Raw genomic sequence first — 22,317 nt, 5'->3', positions numbered from 1 at the left:
ATAGTTAGCATACGTAAGAGGAAATTGTAATCTGCGACAGATATGAAGATTACACTGACAAAACACTTAAAAAGTTTATGAATAACGCAAAAATTTGTTAAATCCTTGAAACTTAGGAAACTTGGTAAATTAGGAATCAGGTCTGAGCAGCTTAAATTCAAAACTGCTAATTCCACAATACCTTAATTTCTACTTAAATTCATCCTGGCAACCAGTTATCCTCATGCAAGAGAAATGGGATTCAAATACTAGCAAGCTTTCTGCCTTTCTGTTAACCAGCATCAAATCTATTTTTTTCCATCTCCCTTTCACTCTTGTAAGAAGTTGCAATAAGTGATTTTCAGCTTCAAATATAAGTCTAAAAGGAGAGAACTTTCTTTTCCTGAATCCAACCCTACTTTTTTCCCCATTTCATTTTCAACAAACCTACAATAAGGCTGAAAAAAAATAAGTGGACTGATTAGGGTGCACATATAGAAGCAACTATAAAACTACAGTAAAAAGTCAAGTCTTCATGTAACCCACACCCCATAGAAGGATGAGATATTTATTATACAGGCAAAACCCAATCTGTCAAAGTCACAAATCTACTAATCAGTATTGATTTACAAACCGAAGTTCAAAAATATTCAAGTTATCAGGGAAAGTGAATTATTTATATTACAGAGTTAAAACTACCTCAAAATTTCATGTTAGCAATAATGGTAGCAGCAGTTACAATTTGATTAATCCCCCACACCTGGCCTCAAAATCTGTTTTGAGTAAGTGCAAGTGGAGCTATAAACACTAAAGAATCAACATAAATTTCTATACAATTTATAGGCCAGCCTTATGGCCAAAGTGAAACCATTCCTCTCCCATTTTGAAAGTAAGCTTTATACCCCATGTGGGGCTTGAACTCACAACCCTGAGATCTAGTTGCATGCTCCATTGACTGAGCCAGCCAGGCACCTCTCCTCTTCCATTCTTGCATTAAAGGTACATCAGGTACAAGACAAGAAAGCATACAGTAAGTCAGAAAATCAATTCCTCCCTGTCCCTTTCTCCATCTCCAGATACTCAAAATCTAACATGAAATTCAAATGTCCTTCCTCCAGTTCAGAACGGCTTTGTACTTCCTACCTCACTGATTCAATTCGTGCTATCAAAGTCTCTGGTCATCATGATCCCAGGATTATTTATATTCTCTACACTTATGCCAGAGACTTAAAAAAAAAAAAAAAGGAACGAGGACAAGGGTGCACAGCTGGCTCTGTCAGTGGAGCATGCAACTCATGATCTCACAGTCATAAGTTCGAGCCCCACAACTGGGCATGGAGCCTACTTACAAAACAAACAAAAAAAGAGATGACAGTTTTTGCCTATTGAAAACAAATTCAATGACTCCCCATCACCACTAGATAAAGTTCAAATACTTGGACATCACATAAGTTTATCCTAAAATTCCTAGTATGTCCCCCTTCTCTCCACAACACTAAAATCTTAGCTACTTACACCTGAGTTCTCAAACAGCTTTTAGACTGCTAAGCCTCCGAATAAAATGCTTTCTCTGAAACTTCCATCATCCAAACTCCAGATGTGAGCTCACTCTGCAATACCTACATCCTAAAAAACAGGTCAACAAAAAACCCTTCTACACTTAACACAAACCAACAGTTCTAAAAGGAGTGATTTTGCTCCCCAGGGGACATTTGACAATGTCTAGAGACATTTTTGGTTGTCAACTAGGGATGTGGGCTTACTGCTGGTTATTTAGTGGGTACGAAGGCCAGAGATGATACTAAATATCCTACAATTCAGAGGATAGCCCAGTAAAACAGAATTATCAGATCTAAAATATCAACAGTACTGAGGCTGAAAAAGCCTGCCACAACTTTTTCCCCCATGGCATTTATATTAAGACCAAAAACCTCTTAAAACTAGAAATATATAGATTACCTGCAAACAGTAGTGCTATGGCTGAATCCATCATTGTATGGGATTATGAACAAGTAGACTACAATACCTTATAACAAATAAATTAATCTAAGAAACACAAATTACTTTTAAGACACGTGCATTCCCTAGATTTTTATAATCTAGCATCAGAACACAACCTTAATGACAAATCAATGGCTTTCAATTTGATCTAATCTGTAACCCCAGGAGTTGACAAAAACTAAGATATCAAAAAAATAGAAAAAAATACATAATATTCAAAGGTGAAAATAAGAGTTATTTTGAAGATGACAGAACTTGGCATAGTTTTCCTTCTGTGTTTTTCATTTTCCAAAAGTTCTAAGAGCTAGACCTGTTTACTATAAGGAAACATCTAAATCTAAGTTTTAAAAAACTTAGAAAAAGTTGTGGGGCACCTGGGTGGCTCAGTTGGTTACACATCTGACTCGATTTCAGCTCAGGTCATGATCTTACAGTTATGAGATCTGCACTTGGGTGTGTGTAGCTTGCTTAAGATTCTCTCTTCCTCTGCCCCTCCCCTGCTTGCACGCATTGTCTCCCTCTCTCAAAAATAAAAATAAATAAATAAAATAAAAAAAAATTCTTAGTTATAACACATCCATCAACATTTAACAATTCTGCTTCAAAGTAGTAATGACTGTTTGTTATTATTTACAGAAGAAAAGCTTCTTCACTTCTAATTCATCATCACTTGCCCTGCTAATAAGGTTTACCAATCCTGGATAGGTAGAAGGTAATTTAGGATGACTGTGGTCTCTAAACAGTATAAGTGACATGAAGAGTTATTGGGACTTCTAAACTAAACTATAATGCTTCATCCACATTTTTTTTAATTAAAAAAAAAAATAAACAAAAAACAATTAGAGCTAACACACAGAGAGTAAACCGGCTCTTCAATTAAAATAAATCATTAAAGGGGCAAAGGAGACCCTCTGGGCATATTGTCCAAAAAAGCAAAAGTACCCAGAGGGGCGCATGGCTGGCTCAGTAAGGCACAGCATCCAACTCTTGATCTCAGGGTCGGGGGCTTACGCCCACATCTGGTGTAGAGACTACTTAAGAGAGGGGGGAAAAAAGTACATAGTACCCAGAAATAAGCATTTCTTGAAGCAGTGCCGTATTAAACATGCATTTTTATGTGCATCTGAATTATTTAACGGTTCTCACTCTTTAATAATTTTAAGACCAATCTATCACCATAAATTCACAAACGTTGCACCCCAGCAGGTGGGTAACAGTGAGATGAGTGGCAGAAGGGCATGATGAAACTGTTCTGAACCTTAACACAGATTCTAATGTAATGCTGATAAATCGTAACTCTCAACAGGTAATACATCAGGACACTATCACAGTATCAAAATTAACAACAACAAAAAAAACGTGATGCCTTCCAACAAGGAAGTTGGGCGGTGATGTTAAGATATTTAAAAAATCTAGCTTTCAGGGACACTTGGGTGGCTCAGTTGGTTAAGTGTCCGAATTGGGCTCAGGTCATGATCTCACAGTTCGTGAGTTCGAGCCCCAAATCGGGCTGTCAGCCAAGATCAGCCAAGATCTGATGTCAGTCAGATCCTCTGTCTCCCTCTCTGCCCCTCCCCAGCTCCGGCACGTGCTCCGTCTCTCTCAAAAATAAACATTAAGGTCGCTGGAGTGGCTCAGTTAGTTAGTTAAGCGTCCCAACTCTTGGGTTTAGGCTCAGGTCAGGATTTCACTGTTTCTAAGTCTGGGCCCTCCAACAGGCTGTGTGCTGACAGCATGGAGCCTGCTTGGGATTCTCTGTCTCCCTCTCTCTGCCTCTCCCCTGCTTGCTCTCTCTCTCAAAATAAATAAACTTTAAAATATATAAATAAGATAAACATTTTTAAAGAATCTTTCAGATTCAGTATCATAGTGAGGTGACCAAATAAAACAAAGATGAACTTTGAACATTAATCAATACAGTTTCACTCTTTCAGAACACCAAAACTGGAGTTGTACAGTACAGAACATTCCCACCATCTAGGCTTAAAATCTCAAGTCACTTTTTCCTGCCGTCGTAGCCAGTCACCAAATGCCCCCAAATTTAGCAATCTCAGATTTGGAATCTAACTCAGAAGTGGTTTTTCAGTCCTAACTCTTCCCACAGCAGCAAAGCCACTACCTCCTCAGCCTACTTTATTCTTAAACATTTCTTAAGTAGAAAATACTGAAGCCAAAATCTACTTCCCTAAAAATTCTACAATAACTATAGATTTTCTTCCCCAGATGACAGCACTTCATATACTCCACACAATGCTCAGCATTTAGCTGTTCTCTAAACCTGGCTAATCATCCCTTCTCTGATACTGGCAAACTAATGTGCCTCCCAAGAGTGTCACCAAATAGTGATATCCATAACATAATACTGTAGACACAGACTGAGACTGAGGAATCTAGAATAAATTGGAGACTATTGCTAATCTTCCACTTCTAAACATTTTTCTGTAACACAACAGTCCATGATTACCTGAGCTTATTTGGCAACCACACCACACTGCTTACTTACACTACAGCTTACTTGTGAAATCAGTTGTATATAGGACTTGACGTTTGTCCTGACTCAATTCCATCTTGCTGGTGTTAACTATCTGTTTCAGGCTATCACAATCTTTTAAGATTCTGATTTTTGTCATCCAGGGCATTTATCACTGACTACATGAAGACTCAAGTAACCAGACATGACAGCAGTCCAGCTATGCCCTGATTTATAAATCATTGACAAAAATTAGAATGGAACATATAGCTTACCATCGCCTATTATTTCTCCTTTCAAAATCTCTAACCTCTCTCCTTTCTGTATAGCTGCCACTTTCCTGGTCTTTGTTCTCTTCATCCAAACATTCTTCATTATTCTGTTTTTTATACTATGCTACCCACATCAACACTTGAAAGTTTAATGGCACCATGGAAACTTAGCCCCATAGTCATGACTACTACCTTCTGGCACTGACTTTATACTATACTAGTTTCATCTCCCATTTCCTTCAACAATACACTGCTTCAACTAGATTACCTATTTCCTTTCACTGTCCTGCTCAAACTTCTTGATCACAAAGCCTTCCAAAATAACCCCAACACAATCTATGCCTTCATCCCTGTTAGCATCTGAAAAAGGCATTTGCATCCCTGTTACCCTCTGAACGATGCATCTGTGTCCTATAAAATCATGAACTCAATCAAACTACCATGTAGGTCCAAAGTCTTCATGTTAAACACACTATTTGCTAAAGTGCTACAAAGTATGTCGTGGACCTATCTTGTCAACTGCATTCATCAAAATGGTTTTATACATGCTACACCAGTGTACACCAACCACTTCAGTGAATAAAACCCATCAGTGCCTATCAAAACCATAACTGTTTTAGTTTTTTTGTTTTACATTTATTTTTGAGAGACAGAGCACAAGTGGGGGAGGGGCAGAGACAGAAGGAGACACAGAATCTGAAGCAGGCTCCAGGCTCTAAGTTGTCAGCACAGAGCCCGACGCGGGGCTCGAACTCATGAACTGTGAGATCATGATCTGAGCCAAAGTGGGACGCTTAACCGACTGAGCCACCCACGCGCCCTAAAACCGTAACTTTTAATATGCAAATAGAGATCAACTATTCCAGTATTTGTAATATAGGCACTATTAGCATTTTCAGCAGGGTATTTATTTCTATTATCTAGGACTGCAATGGACACTAAAATGCCAGTGGCCCTGAGTTCCAATTCCAGCAGCACACCACAGAAATACATATACACACTTGCCTGCCCTTCTTCCCGGTCTTTGGGACAACAAACACTACACATTTGGGTATTTCCAAATATGCCCCTGGGGATGAGGGGGAAAGCATTACCCCCTATAAATGTACATTAATTCAAAGTTGACACTGAATACATAATTACAAACGGAAATCACAAAACCTTTAAATACTAATATGGGACTATAGCTAATATGGGAAATATAAGTTCTTGGGTCATAAATAATAGATTAGATGACACTAGTCAGCCAGTCAGGTTATTTATCTAGCACCTACCGAATTATTACATAGTGGCACTGTTGTAAATGTCAGGAATACAGGAAAAAAGAGCTTGTATGCTGGAGGAGAGAGATAAGCAAATACTTTACAAAGCCAAGAAATAATTTTAAGTACATCTGAGCATTCTATTTTATTGTGTGCATGATACAGTCACAGAGCAACTGGGTAGTAAGCTGCTCAAAGTCAGGAAAGGCCTTCTAGGAAGACCTGATCTATAAGAAGGCAGTAGCCATGGTAGCTGGGGGAGTGTTCAAAAGCGGAAGAGCAGAAGGTGGCCTTGAGATGGAAATGGTCACAGCTTATGTGGGAGGCAAAGTATGGACAGAGGAGTAATAAAGAAAAAGAAATGTAAGCAGAAACTTGATCAGATAGGGCCTTGTTTGGAAGCCATTATTAGAGTTTTCAGCATGGGAATGTTGTGATCTAACCTATGCTGTTGAATGGTAAAACTGTAAAGGGGCAATGGAAAGCAGTGACTAGCTAGAAGCACTCTTTGAATGGTACTTTAGACTAATGTGGTAGCAATGTATATAGATTCCAAAAATATTCTGGCAGCAGAAACAGAACTTATTTCCTGTGCTCCTTTTTAACACTACCTAAGTAACTACATAATTAAAGAATTAGGCTACCTGATGACATAATTTATATTGCTGGCTTTAAACTGTTAGGTCCGGTCAACGATAAGAACTCAAGCTAAACAAACCTGGTATCGAACTAAAGCTATATGGCCTCCTATAAGTCACCCAGGCTATTTACTCTTCTGCAGAATGAAGATTAATTCCAGTTGCTTTAAAAAATAGGTAGTATTTAAAGGTAATAATGTAACACCCTAGCACAGCTCCTGTGTCTTAACAAGCACCCAACAGGTAACTATTATTCACCTTTCACGAACTTAGCTCCTGCTTCCCTGGCAAGATTTTCATCATTTGGCAATAAATTTATTGCCCAAAATATGAAGCAAATGTTAGCTGAAAACCATTTAAAAAGTCTACAGGTGCTTAACTTAATGCCTCTTTTTCAGCTGTTATTATCAATTAACCTATTTTTACAAGTAATTCGATGCAAATTTAAAATCCACAAAAATTTTTTAAAGTAAACTCTACCCCCAAAGTGGGGCTCAAACTCACGACCCTGTGATCAAGAGTCACATGCTCTAGCGACTGAGCCAGCCAGGCACCCCAGAATCCACAATAGTTTTTAATCTGGGGGACAGGGAGGGGAGGGATTATTCCTGGATCATACTAAAAATAAGGCCAAATACATAATCTTTTTTTTAAAGTAAATTCTACACCCAACATGGGGCCTGAACTCATGACCCAGAGACGAAGAGTCACATACTCTACCAACTGAGCCAGCAGACTATCTTGATCTAAAGGTACTCAAGACACTCAAAGGACAGGAAAGCAAAAAGAAATGGTGCTTCCTGCTTCCATCTTGTCTGATCTATAAATAATCCCAAATAGACATTTTTTTAAAACTTATTATCTACAACTAGAATGACCATTCTATTAATCTTCTATAAAAATTCACCTTGGATATTGGTGTAATTCAAGTAGACTCTCATGACATGACACAAGAAGGGTCAGTTTTCAAAATATGCTCCCTTAAAGAACACATTTAGAAGAGTACTCATTTGCACAATACTAAGTAGCAAAAGACGTCCTAGTTAACTTGATTTATTTCTCTAGAATATTTCATTTCCTCAAGTCTAGTCCTCCCTTTTTACTGTTACATTACGGCAAACCTCCCAATTCTGTTATCAACATAATCCTACCACAGTAAAACACCCTTTAAAAAAAAAGCAACGATGTGGGGCACTTGGGTGGCTCAGTCGGTTAAGTGTCCAACTTCGGTTCAGGTTACGATCTCGCAGTTCCAGAGTTCGAGCCCCACATCAGGGTCTGTGCGGACAGCTCAGAGCCTGGAGCCTGCTTCAGATTCTGTCTCCCTCCCTCTCTGCCCCTCCCCAGCTTACACTGTTGTCTCTCTCACTCTCAAAAATATTAAAAAATTTAAAAATAAAATAAAAAATTTTTAAAAAAGCAACGATGATATATCCACTTCACCCTAGTGGATATAGTGGTAAAACCATTACAAAATGCAAAACTTCCTAATTTATCAGACAGGAAAAAATAAACATGTTCCCAGATAAGGACTCCAATCACAAAACCAGAAAAAATGTAAAAAAGAACAAGAATTATTATTAGTTCCTGGATAAATTAAAATGGCTGGCTAGCTACCTATGGAACTTTCTGAATTATAACTGAAAACTTAACTATATTAATGAGACTACATCCTAAGCCCACAGCAATGCAATTTTGGACTGTATTATTTGTTAAGCCAAGGCAACTGCCCAAACTGAAACATTATTTCATAATGACTATTTACTGGCACTCAAAATCGTCATGTTACAATAGGATTATAGATCATCTTCCTCTAATGAAGTATTTTTTATGGATTTTGGACATTGTCTACAAATACTGCAGTGAGGACCTGCCATAAATAGTGCATTTTGGTAGCAAGAATTAAGTGGCCTACAAATGTTGGTTTAATGATTCCTTTTAAAAATGTTAATACACAAATCACCACTTATACACTAAGTAACCACCCTTGTTAAACAGAATAAAAGCTTTATGTAATACCTAATATATAAAATGGGTCTGAAATTAATGGTAAATTCTGTACTAGCTTGCCGCAGTAAGATAGTTTGCTGCCTTCTCATTCACATTTCCGTATTAAAATTTACTGCTACTCTATTGCTACCTGGCAAAAATGTTCTATTTGTTTATAGATTAAACCAGATGATTTCTAAAGTTATCTTTCCAGAACTCTAAAAAGTCCTTAATTTTACATGAACTGCTCAAAACTAAAATTTTGACAGCCCAAAGGTTACAAGTGAATGGTTCCCTATAGAACTATAGCTGCTCTGAAATAGGAAGCATTCTTTAAATGAGGGAAAAATCACCCATGATTTAAAAGTACCTAAACTCCCAAATTCTTTTTTAGAGACACCACCTATAATCTTTCAAGCAGCACTATTCTAATGTTAAGTTTTTATCATAGTCAATTACACACACCAAATGAGAAATTCAATCACCATGGAAAGCAAAACAAAGTATAGTTGGCTTTTCCCCTTAAGGTATGCCTTAAAATGTAGACCATCTGATGGTGAGAAAAAGAAAAATTCGGGAAAAATCAGTCCAAGAATTTTAAGATTGTTTAGTATCCCCTACAAAATATGTAAGCCAATAAAGCAAATTTAACAAATACCTGCCATAGCGGACAATTTTACAAAAGTTCCTCCCCAGTTTACTTTTTGATACATTTCTTGGGTTGAAATTAACCCTTGACCTCTTCAATTATAAAATGTAGAATCCATGTGAGCCACAAAATTTAATAAAACTAGTTTCAAGAAGAGCTAAGCCATAATTTGATTAAAGCTCTTTTTTTAAAGTTGGCAACGTAACTAGGTCTTCACACCTTACATCTGGTACTTTAAATCAAATATTGCCACTCAGCATGAAATCTTTTATTTCATGAACTAGAAGTTTGTCATCACAATGTCTTTGTGATATATTTTATGGAAAAAGGAATGGCCCAGGTACAGCCACAAAATAAGGAAGCCCTACCTATTACAGTCACTTTCTTAAATCTTTTAACATTCCTATTAAAGAGTAAAAAAATCACTAAGCTAGATGTTTCAAAGAACTTGAGTAACTCAGAATTCTGACACTGTGCCTTATATATAGATCCTCAGTCCAGTCAACTACACATATAAAGAATACTGCTACAATGACTACAACAAAGAATGTAAAAGTGCCTAATCAGCACTTCAAAAAACATTTGGTTAACTCTCAGGCAAAATAAGAAAAAACTTGACTTTAATTAAAGACAGTGAATGTGAAGACTGGAAGAAAAAAACTTACCAGTTTAACAGCCTCCTGAGCGGCTTCTTTTGTACAAAAAGTGACAAACGCATAACCTCTATTGAGACCAGTGAGTGGATCCATCATTAGACGAAGATCCCATATCGGTCCAGCTTTCTCAAATAATGGAACAAGTTCATCCTCAAACAGATCTCTTGGGATCTTCCCCACAAATATCTGTAAATTAAACATGAAGTAAAAAACCATGGAGAGTTTCTTTAGGAAACCAGATACCTGCGCATTTACTACAAAAGGTACAAGTTTTTAGTTTCTTTACCTCAGTGCCAACAGAAGGCTGCTGACCTGAATAAACGGAATCTGGAGGCGGTCCCCCATACTTCCTCTGTCCAGTGGTCACATCAAGTGTGTAGCCTGTTCTTTCCAATAGTGCCTTGAAAAGTTCAAATGTCATTAATACATTTAATTCACAAGACCACACCCATGCATTTCACAGTTAAAAATCAATCTTGTTCAAAGCATTTCATTTACCTTGGCAACAATCCCTACAGTTTTCTGGTATATTATAGAATTTCTCCTTTAATGTACCCTTGTAGTAGCTCTAATTTTTAATGAAAATTTCAGGGCTCTACTCAAATTATTTCTGGTTTCCAATTAACTAGTGTTTAGCAAACAAACAACTAATATTGATTCATTAACATCTTTCAAGCCAGGGTCTGTACCTGTTCTGCTAATTTCTCCTAACTGTACCTAATTTGCTTGAGTTTAATTCTCTCCCAAAGGAGGAACTGGGTAAAGCTCCTTAATAAACTCCCTGTATCCCACACTTCTAATACACACTGCCAGCAATTCTGGGCACCAACCTTTGTAAAAATTACACTCCCCAAGAATGCCCCCTAACTTAGGAGTTACAGGAAATATAACAACTTAATTCATCTGACATTCAAGCACCATGCTTCCCCAGATGGCATGGTTCATTCATAACAAATGAGAGCCAAAATGACTTTGAAAACTTTATGTAATTGCAACAATGTGAAATAACTTCTAGGTCTTATCTCCCCTAGAAGTGAACTGTTAAAATTTAAACAGTTCCTATTTACTAATCAGTGGTAGTTTCTCCTATCCCTTGGTGTAAGGCAAAAGTACTAGAAAGTTGTCTACAATTAGCCTAAACAAACAAACAAACAAACCCAAGAAGTATTCTCCTCTGCCATCTCAACCAAAGTACAAAACCTGCTTTCTAAATAATAAAATCTAGTAATTGGCTAATAAATTCTGAAAAGAACAAAAACAAGCTAACACCAAGCACAATGACAAATTTTATCAAAATGCTGTCAAATGACCTGGGGTCACCTCAGTCTCTAGAAACGAAAATGACTAGACAGATTTCAAACACTTTCTACCCAAAAAACAATTAATATCTGTGAAAAAATACTATGATAAAAAAACTCCTCTATTACTAAACTCTAACAAAAAGGCCCACAAAGTGCTACATTATTTTTAAGCAGTCTTTTTCTATCATACCCCAATGTTTATTTACGGATGCAACATTGGGCAACAAAAATAAACTGAAATCTATTACTAGAACATAAACTAAACCACTAAATGTCTCATCTTCCCTTTTTCCCATATGTAATCCCTGCACTTTTCACCTTCATCTTTATATGACTTAAATACTTTTTATATCAATCCCTAAAAAATAGAAAAAAACTTATTCCTCAAACATCCTATAAAAGTGTCACTATGTCTTCTTGCTGCAATTTAAGAGACACTAAAGCTTCAAGCCACTCCCTCCCAGACAGAAAAGTCAAAATAAACTTTACATTTTTTTTTTTACAGGAAGATTTTTTTTTTCAACGTTTTTTATTTATTTTGGGGACAGAGAGAGACAGAGCATGAACGGGGGAGGGGCAGAGAGAGAGGGAGACACAGATTCGGAAACAGGCTCCAGGCTCTGAGCCATCAGCCCAGAGCCTGACTCGGGGCTTGAAGTCACGGACCGCGAGATCGTGACCTGGCTGAAGTCGGACGCTTAACCGACTGCGCCACCCAGGCGCCCCTAAACTTTACATTTTTAATAAAAATTTAATAACCCTAACTCCCAAAATGTAAATTTAATCACAACTGGTATAGTAAAGACATCTACACTCCATTTCTATGGAAAAAACTGGATTTATGGTTTAAACACAATTCACTCACAGCCTGACCTATAAAAGCCTCCAATATATGAATGATATTAACAGTTAACTCCTTATTCCAAGCTTCCCTCCTCCCATACCATTAAAACATCACTTAACACTCATAATTAACTTTCTTAAACCATAACTCTTGGTTCAAAGAGCATCAGCACACTGTAATAAGAGCACCAGATTAAAACTAGCATGATCACATTTTCTATAAACTGAAACCTCAACACAACTAAAAACCAAAACAAAGATCACAACCTAGTTGCATTTGAGGCCATTTATTGCTCTACATGACCTTAAAAAAATAACTTCCACTCCCAACCTCAGTTTCTTCACTTGCATTTCCACACTCTTCAATTTTACTGATAAAAAGCTGCCTTTAGAAATGAACAAATCAGCCTTAAAATCAATAGTAATAGAAAAGAAGGTAGTGTTAAAAATTCTAAATCCATTTAACTTGGGAGTCTGTGAATTCTAAGATAAGTCAACTGTTAAATGTACACTCCTCACCAAGTATGGGATGAATGGATTCCCTCCCATTTTTGTTCTACTGTCACTAATCTGGACTTCCAGCTTTTCAAAAAATGTTTAGAAATATGGTAGATGGTATTTAGGTCTTTGCTTTAGAATACCAAGAAACACTGATTTAATGCATAACTTAATAACAAGAAAAACTTAAAAGTGAGTTGTTCTAAAAACAGAAATAACTAAAGGCAGGAAACTTTTCAAAAGGCAGTAATTAGAAAAGATTAACAAATTATCTCAGGTTATTAACTCTCAACATCTTAAAGATGCACACCCACATTTCACATCCAAAGAATATTTACACCAAAGCTAAAAAAAAAAGTCCTTGAAAGAACTTAAATACGACGGGGGGGAGGGATTAAAAAGAAAAGTTTTTAAAGACATACCTTAATTTTTGCCTCATCTGGTCCTTTGCTAGAATCTGCTACTTTGGTCCCTTGTTTTTCTCTCTGCCTATAAGTCTTCATGACTCCACATAAAAAGGCACTTTTGTTCTATAAAAAAATTTTCCAATCACATTTAACAATGGTCTTATCTGTATCTAATCCAATAAAACAAACCATATCAAAACTACTCATGTTTTTTCTAGTTACACTGACATCAACATTACCTGAACATGAGAGAGATCACTGTCTTTAAACTGCTGAAGAACTGCCAATGCGCCGTCTTCATTGAATTCTTTTAAAGCCTCGATAGCTCTTTCATCTAAGTCACTATGTGCAACCAGCCCTGGAGAAGAGAAAACTGAATTAGTTGTCAACTTTTAATATTTTTAGAAACTTTTTTTAAGAAACCATATTTGCCAATACAGGTACATGCTTGCCAAGTAAGAATTCTTCCATTTCCCTTACCTATATGAGAAACACACATGCTTTAATCATTCTGAACTAAATAAAACCTCTCAACCACACTTACAATGAATCGACTTCTTTTACATCTTCTTCTAAGTCACATAGTTCTAAACGCTAAGTATTTCTACAGTAAATATGTAAATCCTAAAATCAACCAACAAAGTACCAAGCATGACAACTGAACCTCTACACGATTTCAAATACCACTAGGAAAAAAGCAACAGCCACACCAAGACAGACAAGTCTATAGTTACCAGTTATTTAACAAGAATCCTACTATAAAAATACCCCAAAAAGTCACATGGCCTGCTCCCAACATTTAGCAGCTGTTGCTACCATCATATACTTATCCATCTGGCCAGCCAGCCTTTACCTCCTAACCCTTCCTTCTTCCCTCCCTCTCTACACCTTAACCTCTAGTTCACAACTATCACAACAAGGCAAAACTCTAGTTCCCACACTTATTGGAAACCACAAAAAGTTGCTATTTTAGCTCAAAGCCAGAAATCCAATAGAAAAATTTCATAATATAATTTTGCAAGTGTTAGTTCTTACCTGCAACGTAAATTTCATCTAGTTTTTCAGCAACTTTCTGTGGTAAACCAGCATCAAGCAATGTCTGAAAATTTTCTGAATGGATAACTGCAGAAGTAGTATCCATGGGCTCTTCAGTACCATTTCCATTAACATGTTCTGTAGCCATGTTTCCAGAGATCTGTTCAAACGCAATAAGCAAAATTAAACTAGGATCTTCAAAAAGGGTAGAGGAAATATAAGAGCCCCAATCTTTACTTTCTCTACCAATTTCTACACCAGCCAGCCTGCGCCTCCCTTTAAAGAAGCCTTACAGTCACTATCGCCTGACAAGCCAGATTTGGAGCGCGGGGCAGAGGAGGACAGATTCACTATGTTTTTCCTTAGCACCACCCCTGACTCACCTGCTAACACTCCCTAGGAAAAACCATATTACAAATGGAGCCCAATCAGCACGAGGACAAGCCAGCGTGCCACATGCAGCTGTGGCAGTACAGAGAATGAGGTGTGTGGAGAAAGCAAAGCTGGGCTTTTCTCTCTCAAAGGTAAACCCCCAAAGTGCGCGCTTTTCCCGCCTGCCGCTTATAGATCTGTAACAACAGCCAGCGAAGAACAAAGCGCTCACACAAGCTACCTTCCTACCACCCAATTTCTCCACCCTTCACCCCCGCACCCAAAGCCCGCCCCCAACTCCGCACCCAAAGCGGCAGCCTCACCGCTGCGGCCACCAGGAGCCCATTAGAAACACGTGCTCTGCGCCTTCAAATGTCCTACAACTTCCTCCAACGGAAACCCACCGAGTCCCAGGCCAAGACGACCATCACCGACTCCCAACGTCAACCTGAAGCCAAGATCGGAGCCCCCAGAAAGCAGCAGCAGCACAACCTCGCCCCTCCACACCGAGGCCGCGGCGGCGCCAGGCCACAGGCTCTCCCCGCCCCCCCCAGCGCCGCCGTCTCCGCCGTGACACATGGCTCTCTCCGCCCCGGGCGCCGGCGACCCCCGGCCGCCCGCCCGCACGGCCGAGACCTGAGCCGCGGCGCATGGTGCAAGCCCCCACCCCTCTCCCGTCCGTGCAGTGACTGCGGCGCCGGAGCCAGCTGTCCCACCCCCAGACAGAGGCCAGTAACCCGGCAGAGTGAGGGCGTTCCGCGAACTGCCTAACGCCCGCCGGACCGCGAGCACCACCCAAGCTCGCCGCGCGGCTGCGGGACGGGACCAGCTCCTCTCCGCCCACTCCCGCGCCGCGGTGACGGCCACGACAGCACCAACTCCGCCGCCGCTCGCGGTCCGCGCGGGCCATGGGGCCGCCTCCTCCCTGGAGCGCCGCAGACAAAGCCCGAACGGCGGCAGCACATGGAGAATAGAAGGAAGTGGCGGCGCGGGCTGCGGCCTACTCTCAAGCAGCCCCAGTCAACGTGCTCCTCTCCCCCTTGGAATCCATTTTCCAGAAAAGCCGGGTTCTCCCCACACCTCCCTCGCCCAGCTCACTCCACAATGTCACGGTGCTCCCCTCCCAGACCCGGGTCCTGGCGGTCGTTACCTCCCCGTTGGGCTGCGGCGGAAGAATCCTGTCCGAGGAGATCGGGTTGCGGGAAACGCGTGCTCGCTGCTCCCTGTGTCCGGCGCGAGTGGAGCTGTTGTAAAATGGCGGCCGAAGCTCACGCCGCTGGCAGCAAACCCGATCCAGTTCCACTCGCCTCCGAGCGCGCTCCCGGTGCGCGCGCGCGCGCCCGCGTGACCCCCCCCCCCTTTCCCTCCCCTCCCTCGCGCGTCCGCTTCTCTCACTCCCTCTGCCCCTGCCCTCCTCCAGCTCCTCCTTCTCCCCCTACCACCACCGCCACCGCCACCACCACCACCACCAGCAGCAGCAGCCTCCGTCCGCCTCCTTCTCTCGGTCTTTCTTCTTCCCCTCCCTGCTCCTTTGCCCCACCACTCCCAGTCCCGTCCGCGGCCCCTCAGGCACGAGTGACCGCCTTTCCCCTCCTCGCTCGAACGCTCGCTCACACCCTCCCTCGCTCGCTCTCTCGACTCCGTCCCCCAGTCCCAGCCGAGTCGGCTCCTCTCTTTCTCTCTCCCGCGCTGACGTGACGACGTAGCCTACGCCTCGGGACGCGCGCCCGCGGGCTCCGCCCCCACGCCCCGCCACCTCCCTTGCTCCTCACCTCCCGGGGGAGGGGGACGCAAGACCCCGCCCTTCCGCTCCGGCGGCGACGTAGGGGACGAGAGTGAATGAAAGACCCGCCCCTTCCCTTCCCGACACTCCCCCTCCCGCTCTCCTCCAGGCGGGGCGGGCCGGCTCAGCGTGTCCCACTCGTTCTCCTTTGTCAGGAGACAGGCATCTCCCCACCCCGCCCCACCCCACCCCCACCGCAGCACCACGCGCACGCCACCCCCACCGAGCTCCTGCCCGTCCCAACCCCCGCCCCGTCCCGGGCCCGCGAGGCACGGGGCTAGGGGCGCGGAACGCTACCGCAGCTGCCTGAGAACACCCACCGATCCGTGCGCGCCCGGCCCCCGCCCCCGGCGCCGCGGCCGCGTAGCCGTTCGCGGCGGTGTCCACGCCGCCGCCGCCCGGCGCTCTTCTCGCTCGGGAAGCTGCAGGCGCACGTGTCCCCCGGGGCGGGGCGAGGCAGACAATGGGGCGGCGGGGGGAGGGGAGTGGCGCCGAGACCCGCAGACCTCTGGTTAACCTAGCCGGTGGGACTCGAGTACGGGAGTCGCTACGGGGAGAGCGGTTCTCCCTGGCCGGACAATGGGACCTCCCGGGGCCCCGCGCCCGCGCAGCTTCACTTTCGCGAAAACCTTGGGCGGAGGGAGGGGTTCCCGTGGCTCGGACGAGGAAACCCTGGCTGCTTTTAGGAGGAACGGGGCTCGTTCCAGCGGACCCAGAAGCGACTCCGGCCGTGGGATGATACGAAGGCCAGATTTGGAAGCGAAACCGCCCGGTGGTGAAGAGTTGTGCAATAGTCTGTTTCAGTCCCTGGCCTTTTAAGCAGTTAAGGGCTTCCTCATAGCACAGTTTGAGCAACTTGAAGTAGCACAAAGCTGTGTGGTTAGGGCAACTGTGAGGAACATATCTGTGTTTCTTTTTAAAAATCTTAGCAACTAAATGTTACGTGAAGTGACATTTCCTTTGTAGCCGTTTACTAGTACAAGAAAGACAAGACAAAGACGTTAGAATTTCAGTCGCGGTATGGATACTAACTTTATCCAATTCAACTGTAATCTAATAGTGTCCTTTTTATTGAAAAGCTTTTTAAGAGCTCACTGGTTCCCGAAATAAGCTCTATGCTGTGACAACAAATCAGTGGTTCGAGGAAAAGTTAGATGAATACTCTTCAAAGTGATTAAGCACATAAAATGCTAGATTATTTTCCATAGGTAGCTGGAAATATGAAATATTTGACCAAAGTACTATCTAGCCTATCTGTTCAGCAAGGATCTGACATCTCCGCTACCTAAAAATCCCTTACTATTAAACATATATCTGCTATGGTATGCAGCTAATTCAGCAACAAGGATTTTAGCTCCCAATCCAAAGGTAGATAATCTTATAAATGAAAAACAACCCACATATTTACTACAAAAATAAAAAATGAGTAATCTTAGGAATTAAAGAATGAAAATAATGCATCTGAACCATCCAACGCTTTTTTTAGACCTTCCTGGTGATGGACATTCCTTAAATTAAAAAAAAAAAAAAAAAAAAAAAAAAAAGAAGCCTTTACCTAGGCAATGTGCTTTACCAAATAACCAAGACTCCCAAATTAAAATCTCTAGCTCTTCTCTGACCTCTGATTCCTTTGTCTAACCACCCCTGGACCTTTATGTGGGTTTTCAGGCCCTCCAAAACAACATTTCAAAACTGAGCACATGTTCTCCCCCCAGGCACCCACCCAATCTTCTATCTCCAGAGTTCCCATCTTCATGAACATCGATCATTTGCATCCAGCAGCATTAGCTGGAAACTAAAGAGAAATCCAAGACACCACTTTCTCCCTCTCAAAGCCTTGTCAGTTAACCAAAATCTTGTCAGTTTTGTGTTCTAATGTATCTTCACTTCTCTATATATTGCAGCCAGAGGACAAGTCACCATCAACTACCACCTGGACTAATGATCTATAGCTTCTTGATCGTTCATCCACCTTGCAGCTTTCCTAATCCATTCAAAGCCCAAGTGTCTTCCCCCACCCTCACTTCTCTTTTCATTGCAAATAAGACCCTGTGGAGCATCTGCTTAAAACCCTTCATTAGTTTCCCATTACATTTAGAACAAAAGCAAAAATCTTTAACTAGATCAACAAAGCCCTCCATGATCTGTTCAACCTGTCTCCTCAGCCACATTTCAGCCACTCTTCCAGCTTTGGCTGGCCTTCTTTCGATTCTGACACTTTTCAGGTTTGTACACACTGAGGACCTACACAGAGATGTGACTGATCCCCTAACCAGGCCTGAGAAAAAAGCAATCAGCCATGCTCTCCATTTGACACCTTTTTCAGTGAAGCAATAGTGTAATTTTCTTCCTGATCTACAGAACTTATTCCAGGCTTGACTCCAAGAATTACTACTACTGAAACATAGGAATCCCTAATAATACTAAATAACACAATAAAACAAAGCAAAACAAACAAACAAAAAAAACCCTACTAGATTGATTTGGTATAGTAGATACATGGGGCTAGATTAAAATGTATATGAAAGATCTGCCACAAGAAAGTGGTCAATAAGTATGTCTCCCTAATTGCTGAATCTTCTCTAGTACTTAGCACAGAATGTTTACTAAATATTTGCTGAATAAAACCAAAGAACAATAAAAGCTGAGACCCAAACAACCTTGATTCCAATATCAGATCTGCTACTCATGGAGACTGAGGTTGAATAAATCATTTTACTTCTCAGAATTTCTATTTCCCCATCTATTAAAGAAGTTCATTGAGGGGCACCTGGGTGGCATCAGTTAAGCATCTGACTCTTGGTTTAGGCTCAGACCATGATCTCATAAGTTTGTGAGATCCAGCCCCATGTCAGGCTCTGAACTGACAGCACAGAGCCTGCTTGGGATTCTCTGTCTCCCCGTCTCTCTGATCCTCCCCATCTCATGCATGCTTCCTCTCTCTCTCTCTCTCTCTCAAAATAAATAAAACATTTAAAAAAATTAAAAGAAGTTCATTGGAACAGATACTTTTTAAGATCTAGCTCAAACATTTTATAATGTATAAAAAAAAAATCTCCAGGGCACCTGGGTGGCTCAGTCAGTTGAGTGTCTGACTTAGGCTCAGTTCATGATCTCACAGTTGGTTCGTGAGTTCGAGCCCCACATTGGGCTCTGTGCTGACAGTTCACAGCCTGGAAACTGCTTCAGATTCTGTGTCTCAGTCTCTGCCCCACCCCACTCATGCTCTGTCTCTCTCAAAAATAAACATTAAAAAAATTTTTTTTAAATTCTCAAACTTTCTCTGACTTCTCACTGCTTTAAAAATATTCACATGTCCTATCTGCCATTTAGGATCTTCCCCATTTGAATCCCAACTTCCCTTTATAGCAAGATAGCCTGCTACTCCCCTTATATGGACCCCCTTTCCAAACAAAATAAACAGCAAAGACAACAAAGATTGATAATATCTGATTGGAATATCATCCCTAGTGTAGATGTGGAGAACTCAACACATTCACTGTTAGTGAGAAGACAAATTGATATAACTTATAGAAAGTAATTTGTCTATAATGCTTATTGCACTATTGTTTTTAATCCTGTACATAAGTGTGTGTGTGTGTGTGTGTGTGTGTACCTAAACATCCAGTAATAGGGGACTGACAGAATAAATTGTAGTGCATTCACATAGTGCATTATTCTGGAGCCACTGAAAATAATGAAATAGCTATGGATGTCCAAACATGTAAAGATATTCAGGTTACATTCTTAAATTAAAAAAAAAAAAAAGTCAGGGCGCCTGGGTGGCTCAGTCAGTGAAGCATCTGACTTCCACTCTCCTAGTGATCTCCCCAGTTCGTGAGTTTGAGCGCCACATCAGGCTCTGCGCTGATGGTGTGAGCCTGCTTGGGATTCTCTCTCTCCTCTCTCTGCCCCTTCCCCACTTGCATACTCTCTCTCTCTCTCTCTTTCAAAATAAATAAACTTAAAAAAAGTCACCTGTAGAATAATGTAGAGTGTGACATTTATTCATTTAATTGAGCACCTTCTGTGTACTAAGCTCCATTGTATGCACGAGGCTTACAATGATGTATGTCAAGATATAGTCATAGGTGATCCCTGACTCATGAAGCTTGCAGGTCTGTATGTATGTGTATAACCAGGTAAGCATGGCTATAAAGATTTTTGTTTCTATAGAAAATAATTACAATTAGAGATAAGGATGGGGTGGAGGGAGACCATCACTTTTTACTTCATACACTTTGGTTATACTTTTTACGATAAATATGTATTTTTACTTATTTTTAATTTTTTTAACGTTTACTTTTTGAGAGAGAGAGAGACAGACAGAGCATGAGCAGGTGAGGGGCAGGGAAAGAGAGGCAGACACAGAATCCAAAGCAGGCTCCAGGCTCTGAGCTGTCAGCACAGAGACTGACACAGGGAACTCGTGAATTGTGAAATTATGACCTGAGCTGAAGTTGGACGCTTAACTGACTGAGCCACCCAGATGCCCCAAATATGTGCTTTTAAAGAGTTAATCATTGTGCTTGCTTCAGCAGCACATATATTAAACTGGAAAGATACAGGGAAGATTAGCACGGCCCCAGCACAAGGATGACCTGCAAATGTGTGAAGCTTCCATATTTAAAAAAATTTTTTAATTAAAAAAATTAAAAATTAAAAAATTATTTATGTGCCTCATGAGTGTCTTTTTACCCATGAAGTAGTGAAAGGGTTAATTTCACTACAGTTAATGAAATGCAGGCATATAGGCATGCCTGTTTGAATTTTTTGTCATCCAAAATTCTTCCACTTAGTGCCACACTGTTTAGAAAAAATCATATTTTCTTTTTCCTACATTTTCTAAACTTTCTTCAATTGCCATATATTACTGTGCTAATGGAGAGGGGATCCCAGAATTAACATAGTAAAAATCCACAATACACCATCATTCTTTCCACAGAACCATAAAAACCTAGAACCAAAAGGGACTGGAAGTCATTCAATTCCATCTTCCTAGTAATCAAGAAATTTTTTGGAAAAAAAAGTGGAGTTTTTTTTCCTTAAAATAGATTTTTTCCTTAAAAAGTGGTTTTTTTCCTTAAAAAATAATTTTTGCCTTAAAAAAAAGAAAGTATTTTGCAACATCCATGACATCTTATCTTTATGGTAATTAAAGAGTAGATGTGATAAAATTAATTCCTGCTTTGCAAAGACACTGCTAAGAGAATGAAAAGAAAATCTACAGACTGGGAGAAAATCTTTGCAAAGCACGTTATTTGTTAAAGGACTAATATCCAAAGTATGCAAAGAACTCTGGAGTGCCTGGCTGGCTCAGTCAGTGGAGCATGTGACTCTTGATCTCAGGGCTGTGAGTTAGAGCCCCAGACTAGGTGTAGAGATTACTTTAAAAAAATTATAAATCTTAAAAACATATGTGAAAAGAATATTTAAAACTCAACAATAAGAAAGCAAAGAACTCTAAAAAAAAAAAAAAAGAAAAGAAAAGAAAAGAAAAGAAAGCAAAGAACTCTATTAAAAGATGAACAAAAGTTCTGAATAAATACCTCACCAAAGAAGCTATACAGATGGCAATTAAACATATGAAAAGATGCTCAACACCACATATCATTAGGGAGTTGCAAATTAAAATAGGGAAATACTACCACACACCTATTAGAGCCAAAATCCAAAATACTGACACTAAATGCTGGCAAGGATGTAGAGCAACAGGAACTTTCAATCATTGCTAGTGAGAATGCAAAATGGTATAGCCACTTTGGAAGACAGTTTGGCAGTTTCTTACAAAATTAAACATACTCTTGCCTTATGATTCAGCAGTTGCATTCCTTGGTATTTACTCAAATGAATTGAAAACTTAAGTCCACACCAAAACCAAAAATGTACTGGGTGTTTACAGCAACGTTATTTATAATTGGCAATCTTGAAAGGAACTGAGATGCCCTTCAATAGGTGAATGGATAAACATACTTTGGTATTCATATAATGGAATATTATTCTGTGCTATAAAGAAATAAGCTATGAAGCCATGAAAAGACACAGAGGGATCTTAAATACATTTTGTTAAGTGAAAGAAACCAATCTGAAAGAGCTGCAAACTGTATGATTTCAACTGTATGACATTCCAGAAAATGCAAAGCTATAGAAAAAGGTCAATGG

The 22,317-nt window shown here is 40.6% G+C and overlaps 1 protein-coding gene and 1 non-coding gene across 7 annotated transcripts in view; one reads left to right on the top strand and one right to left on the bottom strand.

Annotated features, from left to right (window-relative positions):
- Positions 1-16,577, bottom strand: part of SYNCRIP (synaptotagmin binding cytoplasmic RNA interacting protein) — a 31,298-nt gene extending 14,721 nt beyond the window's left edge. For 2 of the 6 annotated variants that reach the window (XM_053904668.1, XM_019442790.2), the window contains exons 1-6: positions 16,476-16,577; positions 14,001-14,160; positions 13,205-13,323; positions 12,981-13,088; positions 10,203-10,316; positions 9,926-10,102 (exon numbers count right to left, since the gene is read on the bottom strand). In XM_053904668.1, coding sequence (XP_053760643.1) covers positions 9,926-10,102; positions 10,203-10,316; positions 12,981-13,088; positions 13,205-13,323; positions 14,001-14,148 — 666 coding nt within the window. In that variant the 5' untranslated portion in view covers positions 14,149-14,160; positions 16,476-16,577. Of the gene's footprint in view, positions 1-9,925; positions 10,103-10,202; positions 10,317-12,980; positions 13,089-13,204; positions 13,324-14,000; positions 14,161-15,522; positions 15,641-16,475 lie in introns of those variants that run through there. The other 4 variants (XM_053904670.1, XM_019442794.2, XM_053904667.1 and 1 more) reach the window with 3 other exon arrangements.
- A 4,103-nt stretch (positions 16,578-20,680) lies between these two features.
- LOC128777859 (U6 spliceosomal RNA) lies at positions 20,681-20,786 on the top strand. The gene has a single exon (XR_008423176.1). It is a non-coding gene; the product is annotated as a U6 spliceosomal RNA (small nuclear RNA).
- The last annotated feature ends 1,531 nt before the right edge of the window (positions 20,787-22,317 follow it).

Source organism: Panthera pardus, unplaced genomic scaffold (genome assembly GCF_024362965.1).
Source record: "Panthera pardus isolate Hobbes unplaced genomic scaffold, ASM2436296v1 HiC_scaffold_17, whole genome shotgun sequence".
Lineage (NCBI taxonomy): Eukaryota > Metazoa > Chordata > Mammalia > Carnivora > Felidae > Panthera > Panthera pardus.
This window is presented reverse-complemented; position numbering and strand designations above follow the sequence as displayed.